At 39.1% G+C, this 19162-nt stretch overlaps 1 protein-coding gene across 1 annotated transcript; it reads right to left on the bottom strand.

Annotated features, from left to right (window-relative positions):
- Positions 1-825: 825 nt before the first annotated feature.
- Positions 826-17171, bottom strand: C4H5orf47 (chromosome 4 C5orf47 homolog). The gene is made up of 5 exons (XM_061189000.1): positions 16810-17171; positions 16446-16672; positions 4185-4270; positions 2320-2419; positions 826-845 (listed from the first exon to the last, which is right to left on the bottom strand). Exons 1-5 carry the CDS (start codon positions 17166-17168, stop codon positions 826-828), a joined length of 792 nt encoding a protein of 263 aa, XP_061044983.1. The 5' UTR covers positions 17169-17171.
- Between the last annotated feature and the right edge of the window lie 1991 nt (positions 17172-19162).

Raw genomic sequence — 19162 nt, 5'->3', positions numbered from 1 at the left:
GTCCATGTCTTAAAGTATACTCCCTTCCCCCACATTCCCACTTATAAAAGTCTAATTTCTTTTTTCCAAAGCCCATCTTACTTACCTTTTCTACTACTTTCCAAACCCCACCAAACTGGGTGTAACCTATTCCTAAGAACTGAATGAGCCCAGATGATTAGTAAATCAGGGCACAATTGAAAAAAAAAAAAAAGTGGGGGGATGACATGCTCAGTTTAAACCATGTGGCATTTAAAAGTAACTGTAGAACAGCCTAAAGAAATTCAGAGGCACATGACCAGAGGTCAGAAGTAGGATAGAGATTTAAGGGTCATACACCCAGAAAGAGTAACTGAAGGTATAAAATGGGTGAGTTATCTCAGAATAAATATGTAAAGAGACAGCAGGACCAACAATTACTCCTAGGGAAGCATTTGTTATTAGATGGTAGCAGAAGGGACAAATAAAAAATACATAGAAAATATGGCCAGAAAGGTAGAAAGAGAACCATGACATAGTCTTCAGGATAATAAGAAGAAAAATTTGAACAAGTAGTAGTAAAACAATATTAAATGTGGCAGCATGTTCAAAAAGAAAAGAGAACTAAGCAGAGATATGAAGAAGAAAAAAAATAAAACTTGGACCATAGAGAGAGTAGTTTCAATAGCATTGTGAATATGAGGTCCAAATGAAGCTTATTAAATTTCAACAAATATTTCAACAGGCTAGAATTAGCAATGGGTATACACTAAAGGTTGGAGATGGTAGGATGTAAAGGGGAAGGAAAAAGTCTATACCTTTTAATTGTTATCTAAGTGGATTCTTACCAGAAGATGACAAGAAGATTCATCTTGTGTAATTTGAATCTAGGAACAACATAAAATATAAGGAAAATTCAAGTTGGTCTCTGGCATTGGCTTTCCCATTAATAAATAAATAATAAGGAACAAGATTTATAATACATTTTTAAAATATAATTATTAGTTTCTATAATCAGGTTTAAAATTGTAATAAAAATAATGAATTATAAGGATACCTTTCATTTATAAGAGGCTATTTATGGAAAACACAGCATATTATTTTAAATTGCTAAATAATCCTTACAAGATCACTTGATATTTAATAGAAGGCCTATTGCTGAGGCACAAAAGAACCCGACAAGTTCAAGGTAATGGCCAGAGCAAAATTAGATGCGATCTAGTATGTTTATTAGAGTAATTGGATCTGGATTAACACCCAGAACAATGTCCAGGGTTTTTGCACATTTCTCTGCCTGTTCAAACATCTTTGTCACCTAAGAAACCACTGACAACTCTTTTCCTCTTAATGCCCTCTGCCTCATTCTCCTTCTTAATTGGATAAGAAAAATAAAACAGAGTATCACTAATGTGAACATTAGTTCATATGCCATTATTGCAAACAATTTATGCTATTATGGATGCAATATTACAATAACAGTAATGAGTTTCCAGTGTTACACTGCTTACAAAATGTCATTCTGTTTTAATTATCTTACGAAAATATTCTTCACAAAATCAAATTCTGCAGATTTATTGACTGTCAAAATAAAAGTTGTCCTTGAGTGACTGTACTAAAAACTTATAGAAGCATTCATCATGGTAATATATGTATTAGGACATGCATGTAAAGGAAAGAAAATGCCTTATGATCTAGCAATTCATGTTACATAAATTTTATCCAACTTAATTGTTTGAGAATCCAGAACTTCCAATTACTTTAATAAACATACTAGATTACATCTAATTTTGCTCTGGCCACAATATCAACTCAGTGATGCAGCTTAAAACATGGTTTAATTTATGAATTGTTTTCCAGGAATGAAATAATGACATCAAGGCCATAACTCAAGGGCAGATTTTGCTAAATGCATTAAATTGGACTGCAGCATCATGAAAAGGAAGTGACTGTAAGAAGCAACACAGAATTTATACTTCTATAATACAATTAAAATGTTTTTCTTCATCAATATGGATGAGTTTTGTAAACTGTATTAAAAATTTGGCGTTTAAAACAAAAGTTGGCATTAAAATTCAAATTTAATAGACAAGCGTGTTCCCTTGGCTCAGTCAGTTCCAGTCAACATTCACCTTCTGCACTCTTCCACTCACACATACACCTGTGGTCTACTCTACACTTAATGCTTTACAATGCTTTGACTTTTCATTACAATGAACAGTGATAATATGATAGCCTTTTTTCTATAGCTCTATACATTGAATGTGACAATTAGGAAAACTACTGGTCTAATGTAATCCAAAGGTAACTAAACTATTAGAGAAGCCAGTTCTCTTTAATACAATGAAAATTGTGTTAACTTACTTTCACTAGATAATTGTTGGCATTTCAGCCTAAGTCTGTATTTTTCATTTTCTTCAAGCATTTTAGAAATGACTTTGTACACTCCATTCCATACTGAAACCTTAAAAAGGTAAGCACAGTTAAGGAACACTGGGCAGAGAATCTGGACTATATTGTGATGTAGGCAATTGGGAGTAAGCCAACTGTGTTGCATGCCAGTTTGATATTATCATTATAAAGCAATATTATACTTAGAGATCTAAAAATTAAACATGATTGTTTTCCCATATTCAGTGAATTCTCTGATATCTTTTTCCAACTTCCTAGCATTTCCTCTCTGCAGTATTTAAATTAACTGTCCTGGACGAAGGCAATGTCTTTCAAAGGCAATATCTAGTAAGTCCTATGGTTTCAACATACTCAATTTTGTTTTGAAAGGTAGTAAAAATAGTGAATTTCTATTCCTATGTCTATGTCTAAACCACTGGACAATGATATGATTTTTAATGTATTTTATTCTAGTTAATAATTAAACATTTCTCCTAGGACATACCAAAGCAAACTTACTAGAGAACATGAATATACTAGAATAGGAAGAATGGAGACTATAGAAGCAAACAGCTAGATCTAGGTTCAAATTCTGGCTTCACCACTTAACCAGCTGCTTGACCTTGGGCAAGTGTTTTAATCTCATCTAGGAATAACTTCAAATATTGGATTATTAGAATTAATGAAAAATATAGGTAAAGCACTTACCCCAGTCTCTGCCACAAAGTAGTTACAGGTAAATATTGGCTATTGCCCAAGAGGAATTGGTTCTTAGAAGAAAAATTTCTTAGTATAGTGGGAAGATTAAATGCTCACTCAAAATACACTTGCTGCAAGGATTAGTCACTTTGAATGCTATTTTATACTATACATGTATTAGAAATCAAACTCAAAGCTCAGAAATAATATAATTTTATGTGTCATTATCAACTAACAATTTCTTTAAACTGAAGTGTAAAATATATAGTGGTAAACAAAGATTAGTAGAGTAACTGATCTTGAATATGTTTAATTAATTTTATTTATTTATTTATTTTTGGCTGCGTTGGGTCTTCATTGCTGCGCGCGGGCTTTCTCTAATTGCCGCGAGTGGGGGCTACTCTTTGTTGCGGTGCGTGGGCTTCTCACTGCGGTGGCTTCTCTTGTTGCAGAGCACGGGCTCTAGGCACACGGGCTTCAGTAGCTGTGGCTCGCGGGCCCTAGAGCTCAGGCTCAGTAGTTGTGGCGCATGGGCTTAGTTGCTCCGCAGCATGTGGGATCTTCCCAGACCAGGGCTGGAACCCGTGTCTCCTGCATTGCAGGCGGATTCTTAGCCACTGAGCCACCAGGGAAGTCCCCTGAATATGTTTAAAACACTCAAAGTTACCATGACATTTGGACAGCCAGACATGAAAATGGTTCAGCATAAAGTTTCATGCTTGTCAGCTTTCCTGCTAGAAACTTATACACCCCTTGCCTTTAAAAGAGCAATGTGACACCAATATAGATACCTTTTTCTTTTCTGTGAAATCCACAATTTTCTTACGTAACACTATCTGAGTTTGTTATATTCTATGGAACATATATTTTCATGCTTTGAAAAAGCTCACAGTCAGCTACATTTTGATTAAAATGTGTTTTATATCGTCAAACACTGGAAGGACTATTCTTTATGGTTAATAAATACTTCCAAACCCAGTTTCATTACTGCTAGATTAATTCTATTTTCTCATCTCAGTAAATTAAATTTTTCAAAAGATGGCACTATTTTTAATGTCTTGAGTATCTTCACACGTTTGTATTTAGACAGGTTAATCTAAAATTCAAAATATCACTCATTCCCCCTTACAATAATATACCTTTTTCTTTTTCTTCATTATTTTGGAAGCTTCATTCAAAGGTATGGGGAAGTCAAACTTTTTAGCTAAATTCTTCTGGGTTAAACCTAATTAAAAAAAAAAAAAAGAGAGCCACAAGGTAAAATATCAAGGTCAGCACAGACTTTAAAGGATTCACTATCCTGAGAATTGACAATTATAAATGTCTCTTGAGCTCTCTCTGGGTATTTTTACACTTGTTGGTATATTTCAGATCACTAGATAATACCAGTTTACCAATTAGCTAATACTATATTGGAAAAAAATAAAACAAGAAAACTAAGGATAAACTACCTTGGGGGTGCCTAGGAGATCTCCTTCCTTTTCTGATTTGAAAGGTGAGCCCCCAAAAGGTCAGCAACAGAGTAAATAAATACCAAAAACCACATCTTGCCCCAGGCTATCTCTACAGTCTTTCTTCTCTGTTCAACTCCAGGTACACGTTATGCTTCCAATTCCACAGGAGACCACGTGGTTCCTCAAATACGTCTTGTTCTTTACCCCTCCCAGTCTTTGCACATGCTGTTCTATTGGGCTAGACCACTGTGTGCATGCATGCCTGTACACACACATATAGACATACACACCTGCCAGGCAAATGTCTACCTGCTCTTCAAGACTCAGCCCACACATCACCTCCTCTCTACAGCCTTCCCTCAAACACCCACAGCCCCCCAAACAGCACTCGTTCCAGGAACAGGTTCCAGGGACACTTTGTTCACAGCACTCAGCACACTTTTATAGCATGTGTTTATACTGTTTCCTCCACTAGGCTGTGACCTCCTGAAGGGGCAGTGTCACTGTGTGCCTTACTCATCTTTCTATCTATGCTACCAGACACAGAGTAGGTACTAATAAAGGTTTGTCAGAGTGATAAGCTTCCTGACTCTACTCACTAAACCATGCTGCCTTCCCAAATATTAACTGTGAGAAGAAAACCTAAGGGATTGTGTGTCCAAAGACAAACCCATACAACAATGAGCATGTGTTCCTTGAAACCTTTATATTTGTTCTCCTTTTGTCTGTAACACTCCATATGTACCCCAACCCTTCCCCACCTCATTCCTGCCCTACCACCACTCTATACCTGACTTTCTTCTACTCCTCTAATATTTAGCTTTCCAGGGGTGGAGGGCCTTCTTTGATTTCACAAAGCACCCTATGCTCAGTTATCACAGGACTTATCACGTTGTTTACTTGAGGAACATGTTCTATTCCTTGTTAGAGGTCCAGTACTGTATAAATTAGATACACAATAAACATGCTGTTTCTTGAGTGAAATAGAGTATGTTCTAAAATGGCATGTCCCTATTTAAAGTGATGAAGGGGGAAAACCTACAACCAAGACTACTCTACCCAGCAAGGATCTCATTCAGACTTGACGGAGAAATTAAAACCTTTAAAGACAAGCAAAAGCTAAGAGAATTCAGCACCACCAAACCAGCTTTACAACAAATGCTAAAGGAACTTCTCTAGGCAGGAAACACAAGAGAAGAAAAAGACCTACAATAACAAACCCAAAACAATTAAGAAAATGGTATAGGAACATACATATCAATAATTACCTTAAATGTAAATGGATTAAATGCTCCAACCAAAAGACACAGACTGGCTGAATGGATACAAAAACAAGACCCATATATATGCTGTCTATAAGAGACCCACAGCAGACCTAGGGACACATACAGACTGAAAGTGAGGGGATGGAAAAAGATATTCCATGCAAATGGAAATCAAAAGAAAGCTGGAGTAGCAATTCTCATATCAGACAAAATAGACTTTAAAACAAAGACTATTACAAGAGACAAAGAAGGACACTACATAATGATCAAGGGATCAATCCAAGAAGAAGATATAACATTGTAAATATTTATGCACCCAACATAGGAGCACCTCAATACATAAGGCAAGTACTAACAGCCATAAAAGGGGAAATCGACAGTAACACAATCATAGTAGGGGACTTTAACACCCTACTTTCACCAATGGACAGATCATCCAAAATGAAAATAAATAAGGAAACACAAGCTTTAAATGATACATTAAACAAGATGGACTTAATTGATATTTATAGGACATTCCATCCAAAAACAACAGAATACACTTTCTTCTCAAGTGCTCATGGAACATTCTCCAGGATAGATCATATCTTGGGTCACAAATCAAGCCTTGGTAAATTTAAGAAAATTGAAATTGTATCAAGTATCTTTTCCGACCACAACACTATGAGACTAGATATCAATTACAGGAAAAAATCTGTAAAAAATACAAACACATGGAGGCTAAACAATACACTACTTAATAACCAAGAGATCACTGAAGAAATCAAAGAGGAAATCAAAAAATACCTAGAAACAAATGTCAATGAAAACACGACAACCCAAAACCTATGGGATGCAGCAAAAGCAGTTCTAAGAGGGAAGTTTATAGCAATACAATCCTACCTCAAGAAACAAGAAAAATCTCAAATAAACAACCTAACCTTACACCTAAAGCAATTAGAGAAAGAAGAACCAAAAAAACCCAAAGTTAGCAGAAGGAAAGAAATCATAAAGATCAGATCAGAAATAAATGAAAAAGAAATGAAGGAAATGATAGCAAAGATCAATAAAACTAAAAGCTGGTTCTTTGAGAAGATAAACAAAACTGATAAACCATTAGCCAGACTCATCAAGAAGAAAAGGGAGAAGACTCAAATCAATAAAATTAGAAATGAAAAAGGAGAAGTAACAACTGACACTGCAAAAATACAAAGGATCATGAGAGATTACTACAAGCAACTATATGCCAATAAAATGGACAACCTGGAAAAATGGACAAATTCTTAGAAATGCACAACATTCTGAGACTGAACCAGGAAGAAATAGAAAATATGAACAGACCAATCACAAGCACTGAAATTAAAACTGTGATTAAAAATCTTCCAACAAACAAAAGCCAAGGACCACATGGCTTCACAGGAGAATTCTATCAAACATTTAAAGAAGAGCTAACACCTACCCTTCTCAAACTCTTCCAAAATATAGCAGAGGGAGGAACACTCCCAAACTCATTCTACAAGGCCACCATCACCCTGATACCAAAACCAGACAAAGATGTCACAAAGAAAGAAAACTACAGGCCAATATCACTGATGAACATAGATGCAAAAATCCTCAACAAAATACTAGCAAACAGAATCCAACAGCACATTAAAAGGATCATACACCATGATAAAGTGTGGTTTATCCCAGGAATGCAAGGATTCTTCAATATACGCAAATCAATGTGATACACCATATTAACATATTGAAGGAGAAAAACCATATGATCATCTCAATAGATGATGCAGAGAAAGCTTTCGACAAAATTCAACACCCATTTATGATAAAAACCCTCCAGACAGTAGGCATAGAGGGAACTTACCTCAACATAATAAAGGCCATATATGACAAACCCACAGCCAACATCGTTCTCAATGGTGAAAAACTGAAACCATTTCCACTAAGATCAGGAACAAGACAAAGTTGTCCACTCTCACCACTATTATTCAACATAGTTTTGGAAGTTTTAGCCACAGCAATCAGAGAAGAAAAAGAAATAAAAGGAATCCAAATCAGAAAAGAAGAAGTAAAGCTATCACTGTTTGCAGATGACATGATACTACACATAGAGAATCCTAAAGATGCTACCAGAAAACTACTAGAGCTAATCAATGAATTTGGTAAAGTAGCAGGATACAAAATTAATGCACAGAAATCTCTTGCATTCCTATACACTAACAATGAAAGATCTGAAAGTGAAATTAAGAAAACACTCCCATTTACCATTGCAACAAAAAGAATAAAATATCTAGGAATAAACCTACCTAAGGAGACAAAAGACCTGTATGCAGAAAATTATAAGACACTGATGAAAGAAATTAAAGATGATACAAACAGATGGCGAGATATACCATGTTCTTGGATTGGAAGAATCAACATTGTGAAAATGACTCTACTACCCAAAGCAATCTATAGATTCAATGCAATCCCTGTCAAACTACCACTGGCATTTTTCACAGAACTAGAACAAAAAATTTCACAATTTGTATGGAAACACAAAAGACCCCGAATAGCCAAAGCAATTTTGAGAAAGAAAAAAGGAGCTGGAGGAATCAGGCTCCCTGACTTCAGACTATACTGCAAAGCTACAGTAATCAAGACAGTATGGTACTGGCACAAAAACAGAAATATAGATCAATGGAACAGGATAGAAAGCCCAGAGATAAACCAATGCACATATGGTCACCTTATCTTTGATAAAGGAGGCAAGCATATACAGTGGAGAAAAGACAGCCTCTTCAATAAGTGGTGCTGGGAAAACTGGACAGCTACATGTAAAAGAATGAAATTAGAACACTCCCTAACACCATACACAAAAATAAACTCAAAATGGATTAAAGACCTAAATGTAAGCCCAGACACTATCAAGCTCTTAGAGGAAAACATAGGCAGAACATTCTATGACATAAATCACAGCAAGATCTTTTTTGATCCACCTCCTAGAGAAATGGAAATTAAAAAAAAAAAATAAACAAATGGGACCTAATGAAACTTAAAAGCTTTTGCACAGCAAAGGAAACCATAAACGAGACAAAAAGACAACCCACAGAATGGGAGAATATATTTGCAAATGAAGCAACTGACAAAGGATTAATCTCCAAAATTTACAAGCAGCTCATGCAGCTCAATGTAAAGAAAACAAACAACCCAATCCAAAAATGGGCAGAAGACCTAAACAGACATTTCTCCAAAGAAGATATACAGATTACCAACAAACACATGAAAGAACGCTCAACATCATTAATCATTAGAGAAATGCAAATCAAAACTACAATGACATATCATCTCACACCGGTCAGAATGGCCATCAACAAAAAATCTGCAAACAGTAAATGCTGGAGAGGGTGTGGAGAAAAGGGAACCCTCCTGCACTGTTGGTGGGAATGTAAATTGATACAGCCACTATGGAGAACAGTATGGAGGTTCTTTAAAAAACTAAAAATAGAACTACCATACAACCCAGCAATCCCACTACTGGAAGAAATACCCTGAGAAAACCATAATTCAAAAAGAGTCATGTACCAAAATGTTCATTGCAGCTCTATTTACAATAGCCAGGACATGGAAGCAACCTAAGTGTCCATCAAGAGATGAATGGATAAAGAAGATGTGGCACATATATACAATGGAATATTACTCAGCCATAAAAAGAAATGAAATTGAGTTATTTGTAGTGAGGTGGATGGACCTAGAGTCTGTCATACAGAGTGAAGTAAGTCAGAAAGAGAAAAACAAATACCGCATGCTAACACATATATATGGAATCTAAAAAACAGCAACAAAAGAAGGTCATGAAGAACCTAGGGGCAAGATGGGAATAAAGACACAGACCTACTAGAGAATGGACCTGAGGATACGGGGAGGGGGAAGGGTAAGCTGGGACAAAGTGAGAGAGTGGCATGGACATATATACACTACCAAATGTAAAACAGATAGCTAGTGGGAAGCAGCCACATAGCACAGGGAGATCAGCTCAGGGCTTTCTGACCACCTAGAGGGGTGGGATAGGGAGGGTGGGAGGGAGGGATACACAAGAGGGAAGAGATATGAGGATACGTGTATATGTATAACTGATTCACTCTGTTATAAAGCAGAAATTAACACACCATTGTAAAGGAATTATACTCCAATAAAGATGTTAAAAAAATATAAATAAATAAATAAAATGGCATGTCCCAATTTGTGAGAAACATGCCACTGATTCTGAGTGGGGCACAGACATAGCACTAAAGAATATTAACTCGGGCTTCCCTGGTGGCGCAGTGGTTGAGAATCTGCCTGCCAATGCAGGGGACACGGGTTCGAGCCCTGGTCTGGGAAGATCCCACATGCCGCGGAGCTACTAGGCCCGTGAGCCACAGCTACTGAGCCTGCGCGTCTGGAGCCTGTGCTCCGCAACAAGAGAGGCCGCGACAGTGAGAGGCCCGCGCACCGCGATGAAGAGTGGCCCCCGCTTGCCGCAACTAGAGAAAGCCCTCGCACGGAAACGAAGACCCAACACAGCCAAAAATAAATAAATAAATAAATATTAAAAAAAAAAAAAAAAAAAAGAATATTAACTCACATGGTGGGAAACTCATTCCCTTTCGAATTCTTTTTCAATCTTCTGATTACAGCTAGGAGAAAGTCCGAGTTTGGAACTAGTGCGTCATTAAGACTTTTCTAAGACTTGCTAATCTCTCTTTATAACTGCAGCAACCTCCAGCAGACAACTTATTTGGCTAGAATTTAATAATATTGTTTTACCTTTATTAGATTGTTTTTAATTAATTTCTATTTGTGGAAAATGATACATGTTTTCCACTGAGGTAATGATGTAAAGTGTTCTAAAAAGAAAATTAGTTGGGAGGAAAAAAATGCACCTATTTAAATAAATATATTAAGTAAATGATAGTGCAGATGATGTGCAGATATAACATAGGAAAATAACTTAAGTTTGGGAAACTCTGCCGTTCATATACCCATATGTATCCTTCCCTCTAAGTACCTACAACCTTTGGAATACTATACCTGCATCACTTCCAAAAGTTTTCTGTTTGTTAGTCTTACATAACCTAGACTTATACTCCTTGAGGTCAAGATAGGAGCCATCACGTCTATCTGTATTAGTTGGGAATATAAAATATGTCAAGAAGTATAGAGGATGGGAAAAAGAAAAAAGGCAAAATTATTTCTTCCACTTATTTTGTGTATTTTACTGAGTCTATGGCTCCAGTGTATACCATAGATTTTTGTCCCAGCTTATGCTTCAAATCTGTCTCTCCTCCTCTTTCCACACACTCTGACCCAGGCAAAATATACTTCTCCTTCTTCCCAAATCATTATCCATCCCTGATCCATACTCAGTGTTTCACTAACATGTTTTTCCTGCCTGTAATCCCCTCCTATCTCAGGAATATGTGTAAATCTCATGGAGCTACTTCCACCACCATGAAGCCTTCCTTGATTCCTTCATCCCCAAATTATTCACCACCTCCAAAGCATTTATTTGTACCTCCACAACAGCATTCATCATCCTCTATTATATATAAATTACGGGTATGTCTCTCAAGTTCTGTGAGAACAGGGAACCAGCTTGATATATTAGTCTTGTTCGAAACATTAGAAGAGTTACCTGACTTGGCTGCCCCTGGATTTCTAAACTATAAGACATCTCACAAACGGCTTAAAAGCTTATCCTCCAGAAGTGTCTGTATCTCTGATAACTCGACTCCACCATTCAAAAACCTGCAGTGACTATAAAATTAGAGTCCCCAAGGCATTCCACAATGTGGTCCAAAACTAATTTTTCATTCATTCAATAAATATTTAGTGTATGCACTATGCGCTAGACACTGGGCTGATCACCTCCTCTTCCCTTAAGCCATTTCTGCTGAGTGTGCCAACACATACTGGGCACCTACTCTATACCAAGCACTGTGCTAGGCATTCTGCATGCATTACTTCATTTAATCTTCACAGTAACTCATTAAAGTAGGAAATATTATCCCCATTTTACAGAAAGGGAAACTGAACATCAGAATAGTTAACTATCTTGGCCAATATTACACTGCTAGTAAATGAGAAAGCCAAGATTATGACTTTCTGACTTCAAAGCCAATGCTCTTGATAATATCCACTGTCTCACTAGCAATTTCTCCATTCATTACCTTGATTTCTTCCTTCTGTCTCCCTTTTCCTGAACTACCAAAGCCCTTCTAAGTTGTCTCTCTTACAGCACTGATGCCTACTAGCTTATATTTCCATTATTCACATTATTCATGTATAAGTCCCTTGAGAATAAAATATTTGTCTGATCCATCTGTGTCACTAGCACCTGACCTAGTGCCTACAGTATGGTAGATGTTAAATAAATGTTACTGAATGGATACATAATTCACCTTTGTTTCCAACAGAGAGCCAGACAAAAGTATGCAATGAATGTCCACTTAATGTTAATACTAAATACATCCAAGAATGAGTAAAATCATTAAGCACTTAAGCACTTTCTGGCTTGATTGAAATATAAGTCTACCTCAGGACCTCCTTCCCTTGACCCTATTCTTGGTTCCACAAGCACAGCAGAGTGGTCACCAAAGTTAATGGCTCCATCATCCACCCAGCTGCCCAGCACATAAACTTCAGACTTGGCCTCAACCCATCCTTCTCCCTCTTCCAGCCAGTCATCAGTCCTGTCCATTCTGCCTCCATTGCCACTGTCTTACTTCAGGCCTTCTATCTTTCCACTTTATTACTGCCTCAAAACTGGTCTCTGGCCTCCAATCTCTCCCAATCCCACTCCCTCCCCGTTATCCTCCCTCCAGCTCTGATCATGTCACCCCTGCCACAAAGGAATGGCAAAAAATTCCAAAATTTCAGGACCAAACTTCAAAACAAACTGCATTATTGTTTGTTTCCCAGAAGAGAAGCCAACTAGAGGAAAGCCATTCTAGGTCAGCACAAACCAGTTACAAGAGCAGAAAGCTGGTTTCACAATCTCAGCTCTTTGCCGTCCTGTTATTTCTACCTGACTTCTGTGGGGATCTCCAGCACTAATTCATGCATCCTTTCCCTTCCCCCATGAGCTTCTTCATCTGTTTTTCAATGTTCTTCATTTCCAATCCACTATCTTAGTGCTGGACTATTATTTGTCTCTTTGATCTGTTGGTGCTAATGCAATACCAGTTCCATTTTATTCTTTCCTCACTTCCTGCTCTCCCCCCTTTAAAGGTGAAGAGCTCACCAACAACACCATACTCTCTCCAGTTCCTAGAGTAAATCTTTTATCTGTTTTTATTATTCAAAGGAGGGGGAAACCTAGTGCTAAAGTGTCTTATACTACACCTAATATTTTTTAATCACCAGCACAGGGGCCAAAAAAGACAAAAAACCTGAGTGCCTTTTAGCAATGGGACCTTTGGAGGAGCATGAAGTCTAAAATAGTGCCCCTGATGAAGGATCTCTGAAAAGCTTATTCTCAGGAGTCAATCAAGTTACACAGAGTACAGTTTTATACTTCCAAATTATCAAAGTAAATTTAAGTAAGTTAAATTATCAAAGTAAAATTAAGTAAGTTCTGAAAGGATACCAAAAAAAATATTTATATATTTTTCAACTTGAGCTTCAGTCTTGCCTGCCTCCAACGCAATCTCCCCTATACAGCATGAACTAAGTAAATCTGACCCTATTGCTTCTCTTGTTCAAAACCTTTCAAGGCAGAACTTCTGGGTAGCTCTAGACCATGTGACGGGGTCGTGGGGAGAGGCAGGGTATAGTAATCAACTTCCCAAAATTTCTCCCCAAACAACTTTACATTACAAAATTCTACATAAAACCACACCCTCAGCATTACTTGAAGACAGAGAATGCTGAAAATGCAAAATAAATGTAAGTACAATGAGAAAAGTCATTACATCGTGGCACTATGATCCCATTTGCTCCAACCTCACCCTAAGCAGGGCTTTGTGGCCAGCAAGGAAGAGAAAGGAGGGACTCTAGAAAAGGTGGCTGCGGGAGAGCTGGAGCAACCAACAGCAAGATGAAATCCACCCTAACTCTGAAAATACTAGAAGATAACCAGGCAGATCACAGCACAGACTACAAGAAAGAATGTCAATGTACGATTTAAAGGGCCAGACACCAAAAACGTGCACTTTAATGGGACTGATCTGGTTAAAGGGGCAAGCATGATTTAAAGGGATAAAAAACAACTTAAAGGGACAGTCTTCCAATCTCTTGGCTTATGGAGGAGAAAAAGAACCAAAAGGAAAGCTCATAAATTAGGTCACAAAGAAAACATCAGTAACATCCATAAAGTGGAGACATTACAAACAACACTCTGATCACATGCAATAAAACTAGAGTTTACTAGGAAAAAGAAAAAAAGAAAAAGTCCTGGAAATTTTTGAAAAATTAAATCTATTAAGCAACTCTAGAGTGAAAGTGATAATACAAACTTAAATTACAAAAAAATATATTTTTAAATAGTGACAATAAAACCACTATATATTAGAATGAAAGGGATTTAAAGTAGTGGTTAGAAGAAAACTCATTGCACTAAACACTTTCATCAATAAAAAGGAAGAAAAAAATAATTAAATTTCTTGCTCAAAATAAAAGCACAGAAAGAACAAAGTAAACCAAAAGAAAGTACACATAAGGAAATAATGAAGTTTTATCTTTTATTATTTACCTTTATTATTGAGGAAGAGACTAGAAAAACAAAATACCTAATTAACAAATCAAAATCCTGTGTTTTTAAAAAAATTAACAAAACACTGGTGAACCTGATCAAGGACAAGGAAGAAAGCACATACATCAAAAAAAAAAAAAATGAAAAGGGGGAAATAACCATTGAAACACAAGGAATTTTTAAAAATCATAAGACAGTACTTTGCAGACCTCTATGCAAATAAATTTGGAAACCTAGATGAAATGGATAATTTCCTAGGAAAATACAGATTACCAAAATTGACCCATTAGAGTTGGAAAGTGTAAAGAGACCAATTTCCATAGAAGATACAGAAAAAGTTATTACGGAATTATCCCACAAAAAGCACTAGACCTAGATGGTTTCACAGAAGAATTCTACCAAATCTTCAAACACCAGATAGTCTCAATGTTCTATAAATTATTCCAGAGCACTGAAAAGGAAGGAAAAGTTCCTAATTCCTTTTATGAACTAAGTATAACCTGATACCTAAACCAGATGAAGAAGTACAAAGAAAGAAAAACTACCCTGTCTCAAATTCCAATGCAAAAATCCTAAACAAATTATTAGCAAAGAGAGTCTAACATTATATTAAGAAAAAAGTACATCATAACCAAGTGGGGTTTATTTCAGGAATGCAAAGTTGGTTCAATCTTAGGAAATCCATTTGTATCATACACCATGTTAATAAATCTAAGGAAAAAATATTATCTCCATAGATTTAGGAAAGCCTTTGACAAAATTCAACACCCATTCTTAGTAAAAACATTGAATAAAATTAAAATTGAAGAATACATTTTAATGTTTTAAACATACACCCCCTTAGTCTTAAAGCCAATACCTTATTTAATGGGGAAATACTAGAGGGATTTCCCCTAAGATCAGGAACAAGGCAAGAATGCTCACTATCTCCACTATTATTCATGGTATTAGCCAGTGCAATTAGACAAAAAAAAAAAAAAAATCAATTGCAGGCATAAAAATGGGTTAAAAAGAAATAAAATTATCTCTATTTACAAATAATATGATAGTATACCTGGAAAATCATGAGCATTAATGACAAAACTAACTCAAATAATAAAAGAATTCAGTGAAGTACTAGGATCAAAAATTAACATACAAAAATCAGTAGGCTAAGTGAAAGAAGCCAGTCACAAAAGCGCCAATATTGTGTGATTCCATTTATATGAAATAGGCAGAATAGGCAAATAGGCAAATCCAGAAATGTGCAAATTTGCAAATTTGGTATTTTCCAAATTTGCCTATTGTCCAGAATAGGCAAATCTATGGAGACAGAAAGTACTTTAGTGCTTGTTTAGGGCTGGGGTTGGGGGCAGTGAGGGGGCATGGTGAGTGACTAGTCGCTAATGGGCACAGGGTTTGTTTGAGGGGGTAATAAAAATGTTCTAAATTGATTTTGATGATGGTTGCACAACACTGTAAGAAACATTGAATTGCCCGTTTTAAATGGGTAAACTGAGCGGATCGTAAATTGTCTGAATAAACTTTTTTTTTTTTTAAGCACAGGTAGAGGGATGGGCCCTCAAAAGGAGGTAGGACTTTTCCAGGTGATGGAAAGGTTCTAGATCCTGATTGTGGTGGTGTACTACCAGCTGTATAACTTTGTCAAATGTCCTGAAAGTTGTTGGGTTTGTTTGTTTGTTTGTTTTAATCAAGAGGCTTTATATACACAAACAATGAACATCTGGAGGACATTACGGAAGAGGAAACCCCATTTACAACAGCAGAGAAGATCAAATACCCAGGAATAAATTTAACAAGATACATGAAAAACCGATAGAAGGAAAAAATTTAAATATAAAACATTCCAGAAAGACACAAAAGTAGAGTGAAAATGGAAAGACATCCTCTCCCCTCTTTTCAAAGAGGAAGTGACATCATTAAAGATGTCGGTTCTCCTCAGGCTAACTTACAAATTCAATGAGTCCTGAAAGGAATATGGACACACACGCCAAGGCCCCATCATTCTGAGGGACTTCAGTGGCTCCGTCCAAGAGCCTCCCCTCTCGGATTCGGATCTCGGGCTGAACTCAAATGACCTTCGCTTGCACTTCAGCGCCCTCTCGGGGCAACACCGAAGCGCAGGTCGGGCTTGTCTCTCAGCCCCCGGACGGACAGGAGGGCCGCCCACTGCCCGCGGCCAGGCGGGGGCTAGGCGCGGCGGCCGCTGAGCGACCCTACGAGCCCGGAGCGGCCCACCGGGAGGGAGGCTGACCGGAAGCTGACAGGGAGGCCGCGAGCTGAGAAGCCGACCGCCCTGAGACTCGGACCCCAGGCAGGACGGCTGCCGAGGAGGACGGAAAGGCGGGCTGACCAGTCGGAACCCTCCACAGGCCGGGGGCCCCCTCCCGAGTCCCCGCCCGCCCGGCCCTTCGCGCCACCTGCATGTGCCTCCTGCCGAGGCCGGCTCCGCGAGCTCGACGCCCGCGCCGGAGAGGAGGCCGCGGGGGCCCTGGGCGGGGAGCCGGGGCACAGCTCCCCGCCGCCCGCGGCCCCCGCCACAGCCGCCCGCGGCTCCTCCCGGCTGCGGCCGGCCCCGAGCCCGGGGCTACACGGACCCTGAGCCCGGCGGCCGCCCAGCTGAAGGACGGCGCCGCACTGGTGCGAGCCGAAGCGAGTCACGTAGACGAAGCGCACCCGGTCCCGCCTCTGCTCCCGGCCCGCCGCCACCATCGCTGCCTTCTTCGCGCAACCGCCGCGCGGTGCCCTCAGCGGCCAGCCCAGCGCGACTGGGGGCGCACGACGCGCGGAGGAGGGGGAGACCTGGGGGCCAGACCACTGTGTGTGTGAAGGGGGGACGGGTAGAGCTGAGGGGCTGGACCACTGTGCACTGTGTAGGGGGTGAGGGGCGAGCTGTGGAGCAGGACCCTGGGGGCGTAGGGGGGGGGGGCGGCAGGTGGGCTGGGGAGAGATGAGGGATGAGGGATGAGGGAACAAGTAGGGGAGTGAGAGAGGCTACAGAGACCGGTCACCCTGTGGGCAGCGGGAAGAGGGGAGTTTGGACCACTCTGCACGGAGGGGGGAGCAAGAAGGTGTTTGGTTGGGGGGTGGATGATGGACCACTCATCTGAAAGGTGGTGTTAGAGTTTGGAGACCAGATTACTTGGCGGTGGGGAGCAGACCATGACGGGCAGATCTCTCTGAGGAAATGAACTGAACCAAGAACAAGGTGGGGGAAAGAGAAGAGACCAGGTCAAGTAGCTTTACCATGGACCATCTCTAAATCCATACAGCATTTTACAGCAGAGGATCTGGGGCTCCAAACTGTAGAGTGACTTCCCCAAAGTAATAGACAGTGACAGAGACATACTCTCTTAAACGTCAAGAAATTGGATTATAAATATGTGCAGAAAAGTGCACGAATCATCAGTATACATATGGATAGATTTTCACGCAGTGAACACACCCACGTAGTATCCGCTGAGGTTAAGAAATGGTGCACTGCAGAAGCACATCACGTCCTTGCCCAGTCCCAATCCCTTTCCCTTCTTTCCTGATTTCAAACAGCATCAATTAGTTTTGCCCATTGTGTTTGCCTTCTTTTACTCGTTACGTTAATACAAGATATTGCATAAGTTTATACATCATTTGAATATACTACCATTTATTCATTCATTCCACTGCAGGTGGAAATTTGGTTGTTTTCAATTTAGGGTAATCATCAATCAATAGTGCTGCTGGGAACAACTATATATATATAGTTGAATATATGTTATAGGATATGTACCTTAGTGTGGAATTGCTTAGGGTATTCATATGTTTAGCTTTAGCAGCTACTGACAGACAGGAATCTGAAGTGGTTGCACCAGTTTTCACTCCCACCAGCAAAGTATGAGAATTCCAGTTGCTCCACATGTTCACCACCCTTTGGTGTTGTCAATCTTTTTCATTTCAGCCATTCTAATGGATGCATACATTAGGACTCTCCAGAAAAAGAACCAATAGGGTGTGTGTGTGTGTGTGTGTGTGTGTGTGTGTGTAGACAAGTCCATAATCTTCAGGATAGGTCAGCAGGCTGGAGACCCAGGAAAGAGTTGATGCTGCAGTTCAAGTCTGAAGGCCTTCTGCTAACAGAATCCACCCTTCTTCATGAGACATCATTCTTTTTCTGTTTTTTCTGTTAAGGCCTTCAACTGAGACCATAATGAGGTCCATCCACATTATGGAGAGTAATCTGTTTTACTCCAAATCTACTGGTTTAAATGTTAATCTTATCTAAAGAATACCTTCACAGACACACCTAGCATGTTTGACCAAATATCTGGGTACTGTGGCCTAGGCAAGTTGACACATAAAATTAACCATCACAATGTGGTATTGCTTTCTTATAATTTGCATGTTCCTGATGATGTGTGAAGCTGAGCTCATTGGCCATTTGGATATTATCTTTTGCATTTTAATCTCTTGCCTATTTCTCTTTGTTTTTTTGGCTGCACTGGGTTTTGTTGCTGTGCGCGGGCTTTTCTCTAGTTGCGGTGCACGGGCTTCTCATTGCGGTGGCTTCTTTTGTTGCAGAGCACGGGCTCTAGACGCGCAGGCTTCAGTAGTTGTGGCATGCAGTCTCAGTAGTTGTGGCGCTCGGGCTGAGTTGTTCCACGGCATGTGGGATCTTCCCGGACCAGGGCTCGAACCCATGTCCCCTGAATTGGCAGGTGGATTCTTAACCA

This window comes from Eubalaena glacialis, chromosome 4 (genome assembly GCF_028564815.1).
Source record: "Eubalaena glacialis isolate mEubGla1 chromosome 4, mEubGla1.1.hap2.+ XY, whole genome shotgun sequence".
Classification (NCBI taxonomy): Eukaryota; Metazoa; Chordata; class Mammalia; order Artiodactyla; family Balaenidae; genus Eubalaena; species Eubalaena glacialis.
Note: the sequence above shows the minus strand (reverse complement) of the source record. Positions and strands in the feature narration are given on the sequence as shown.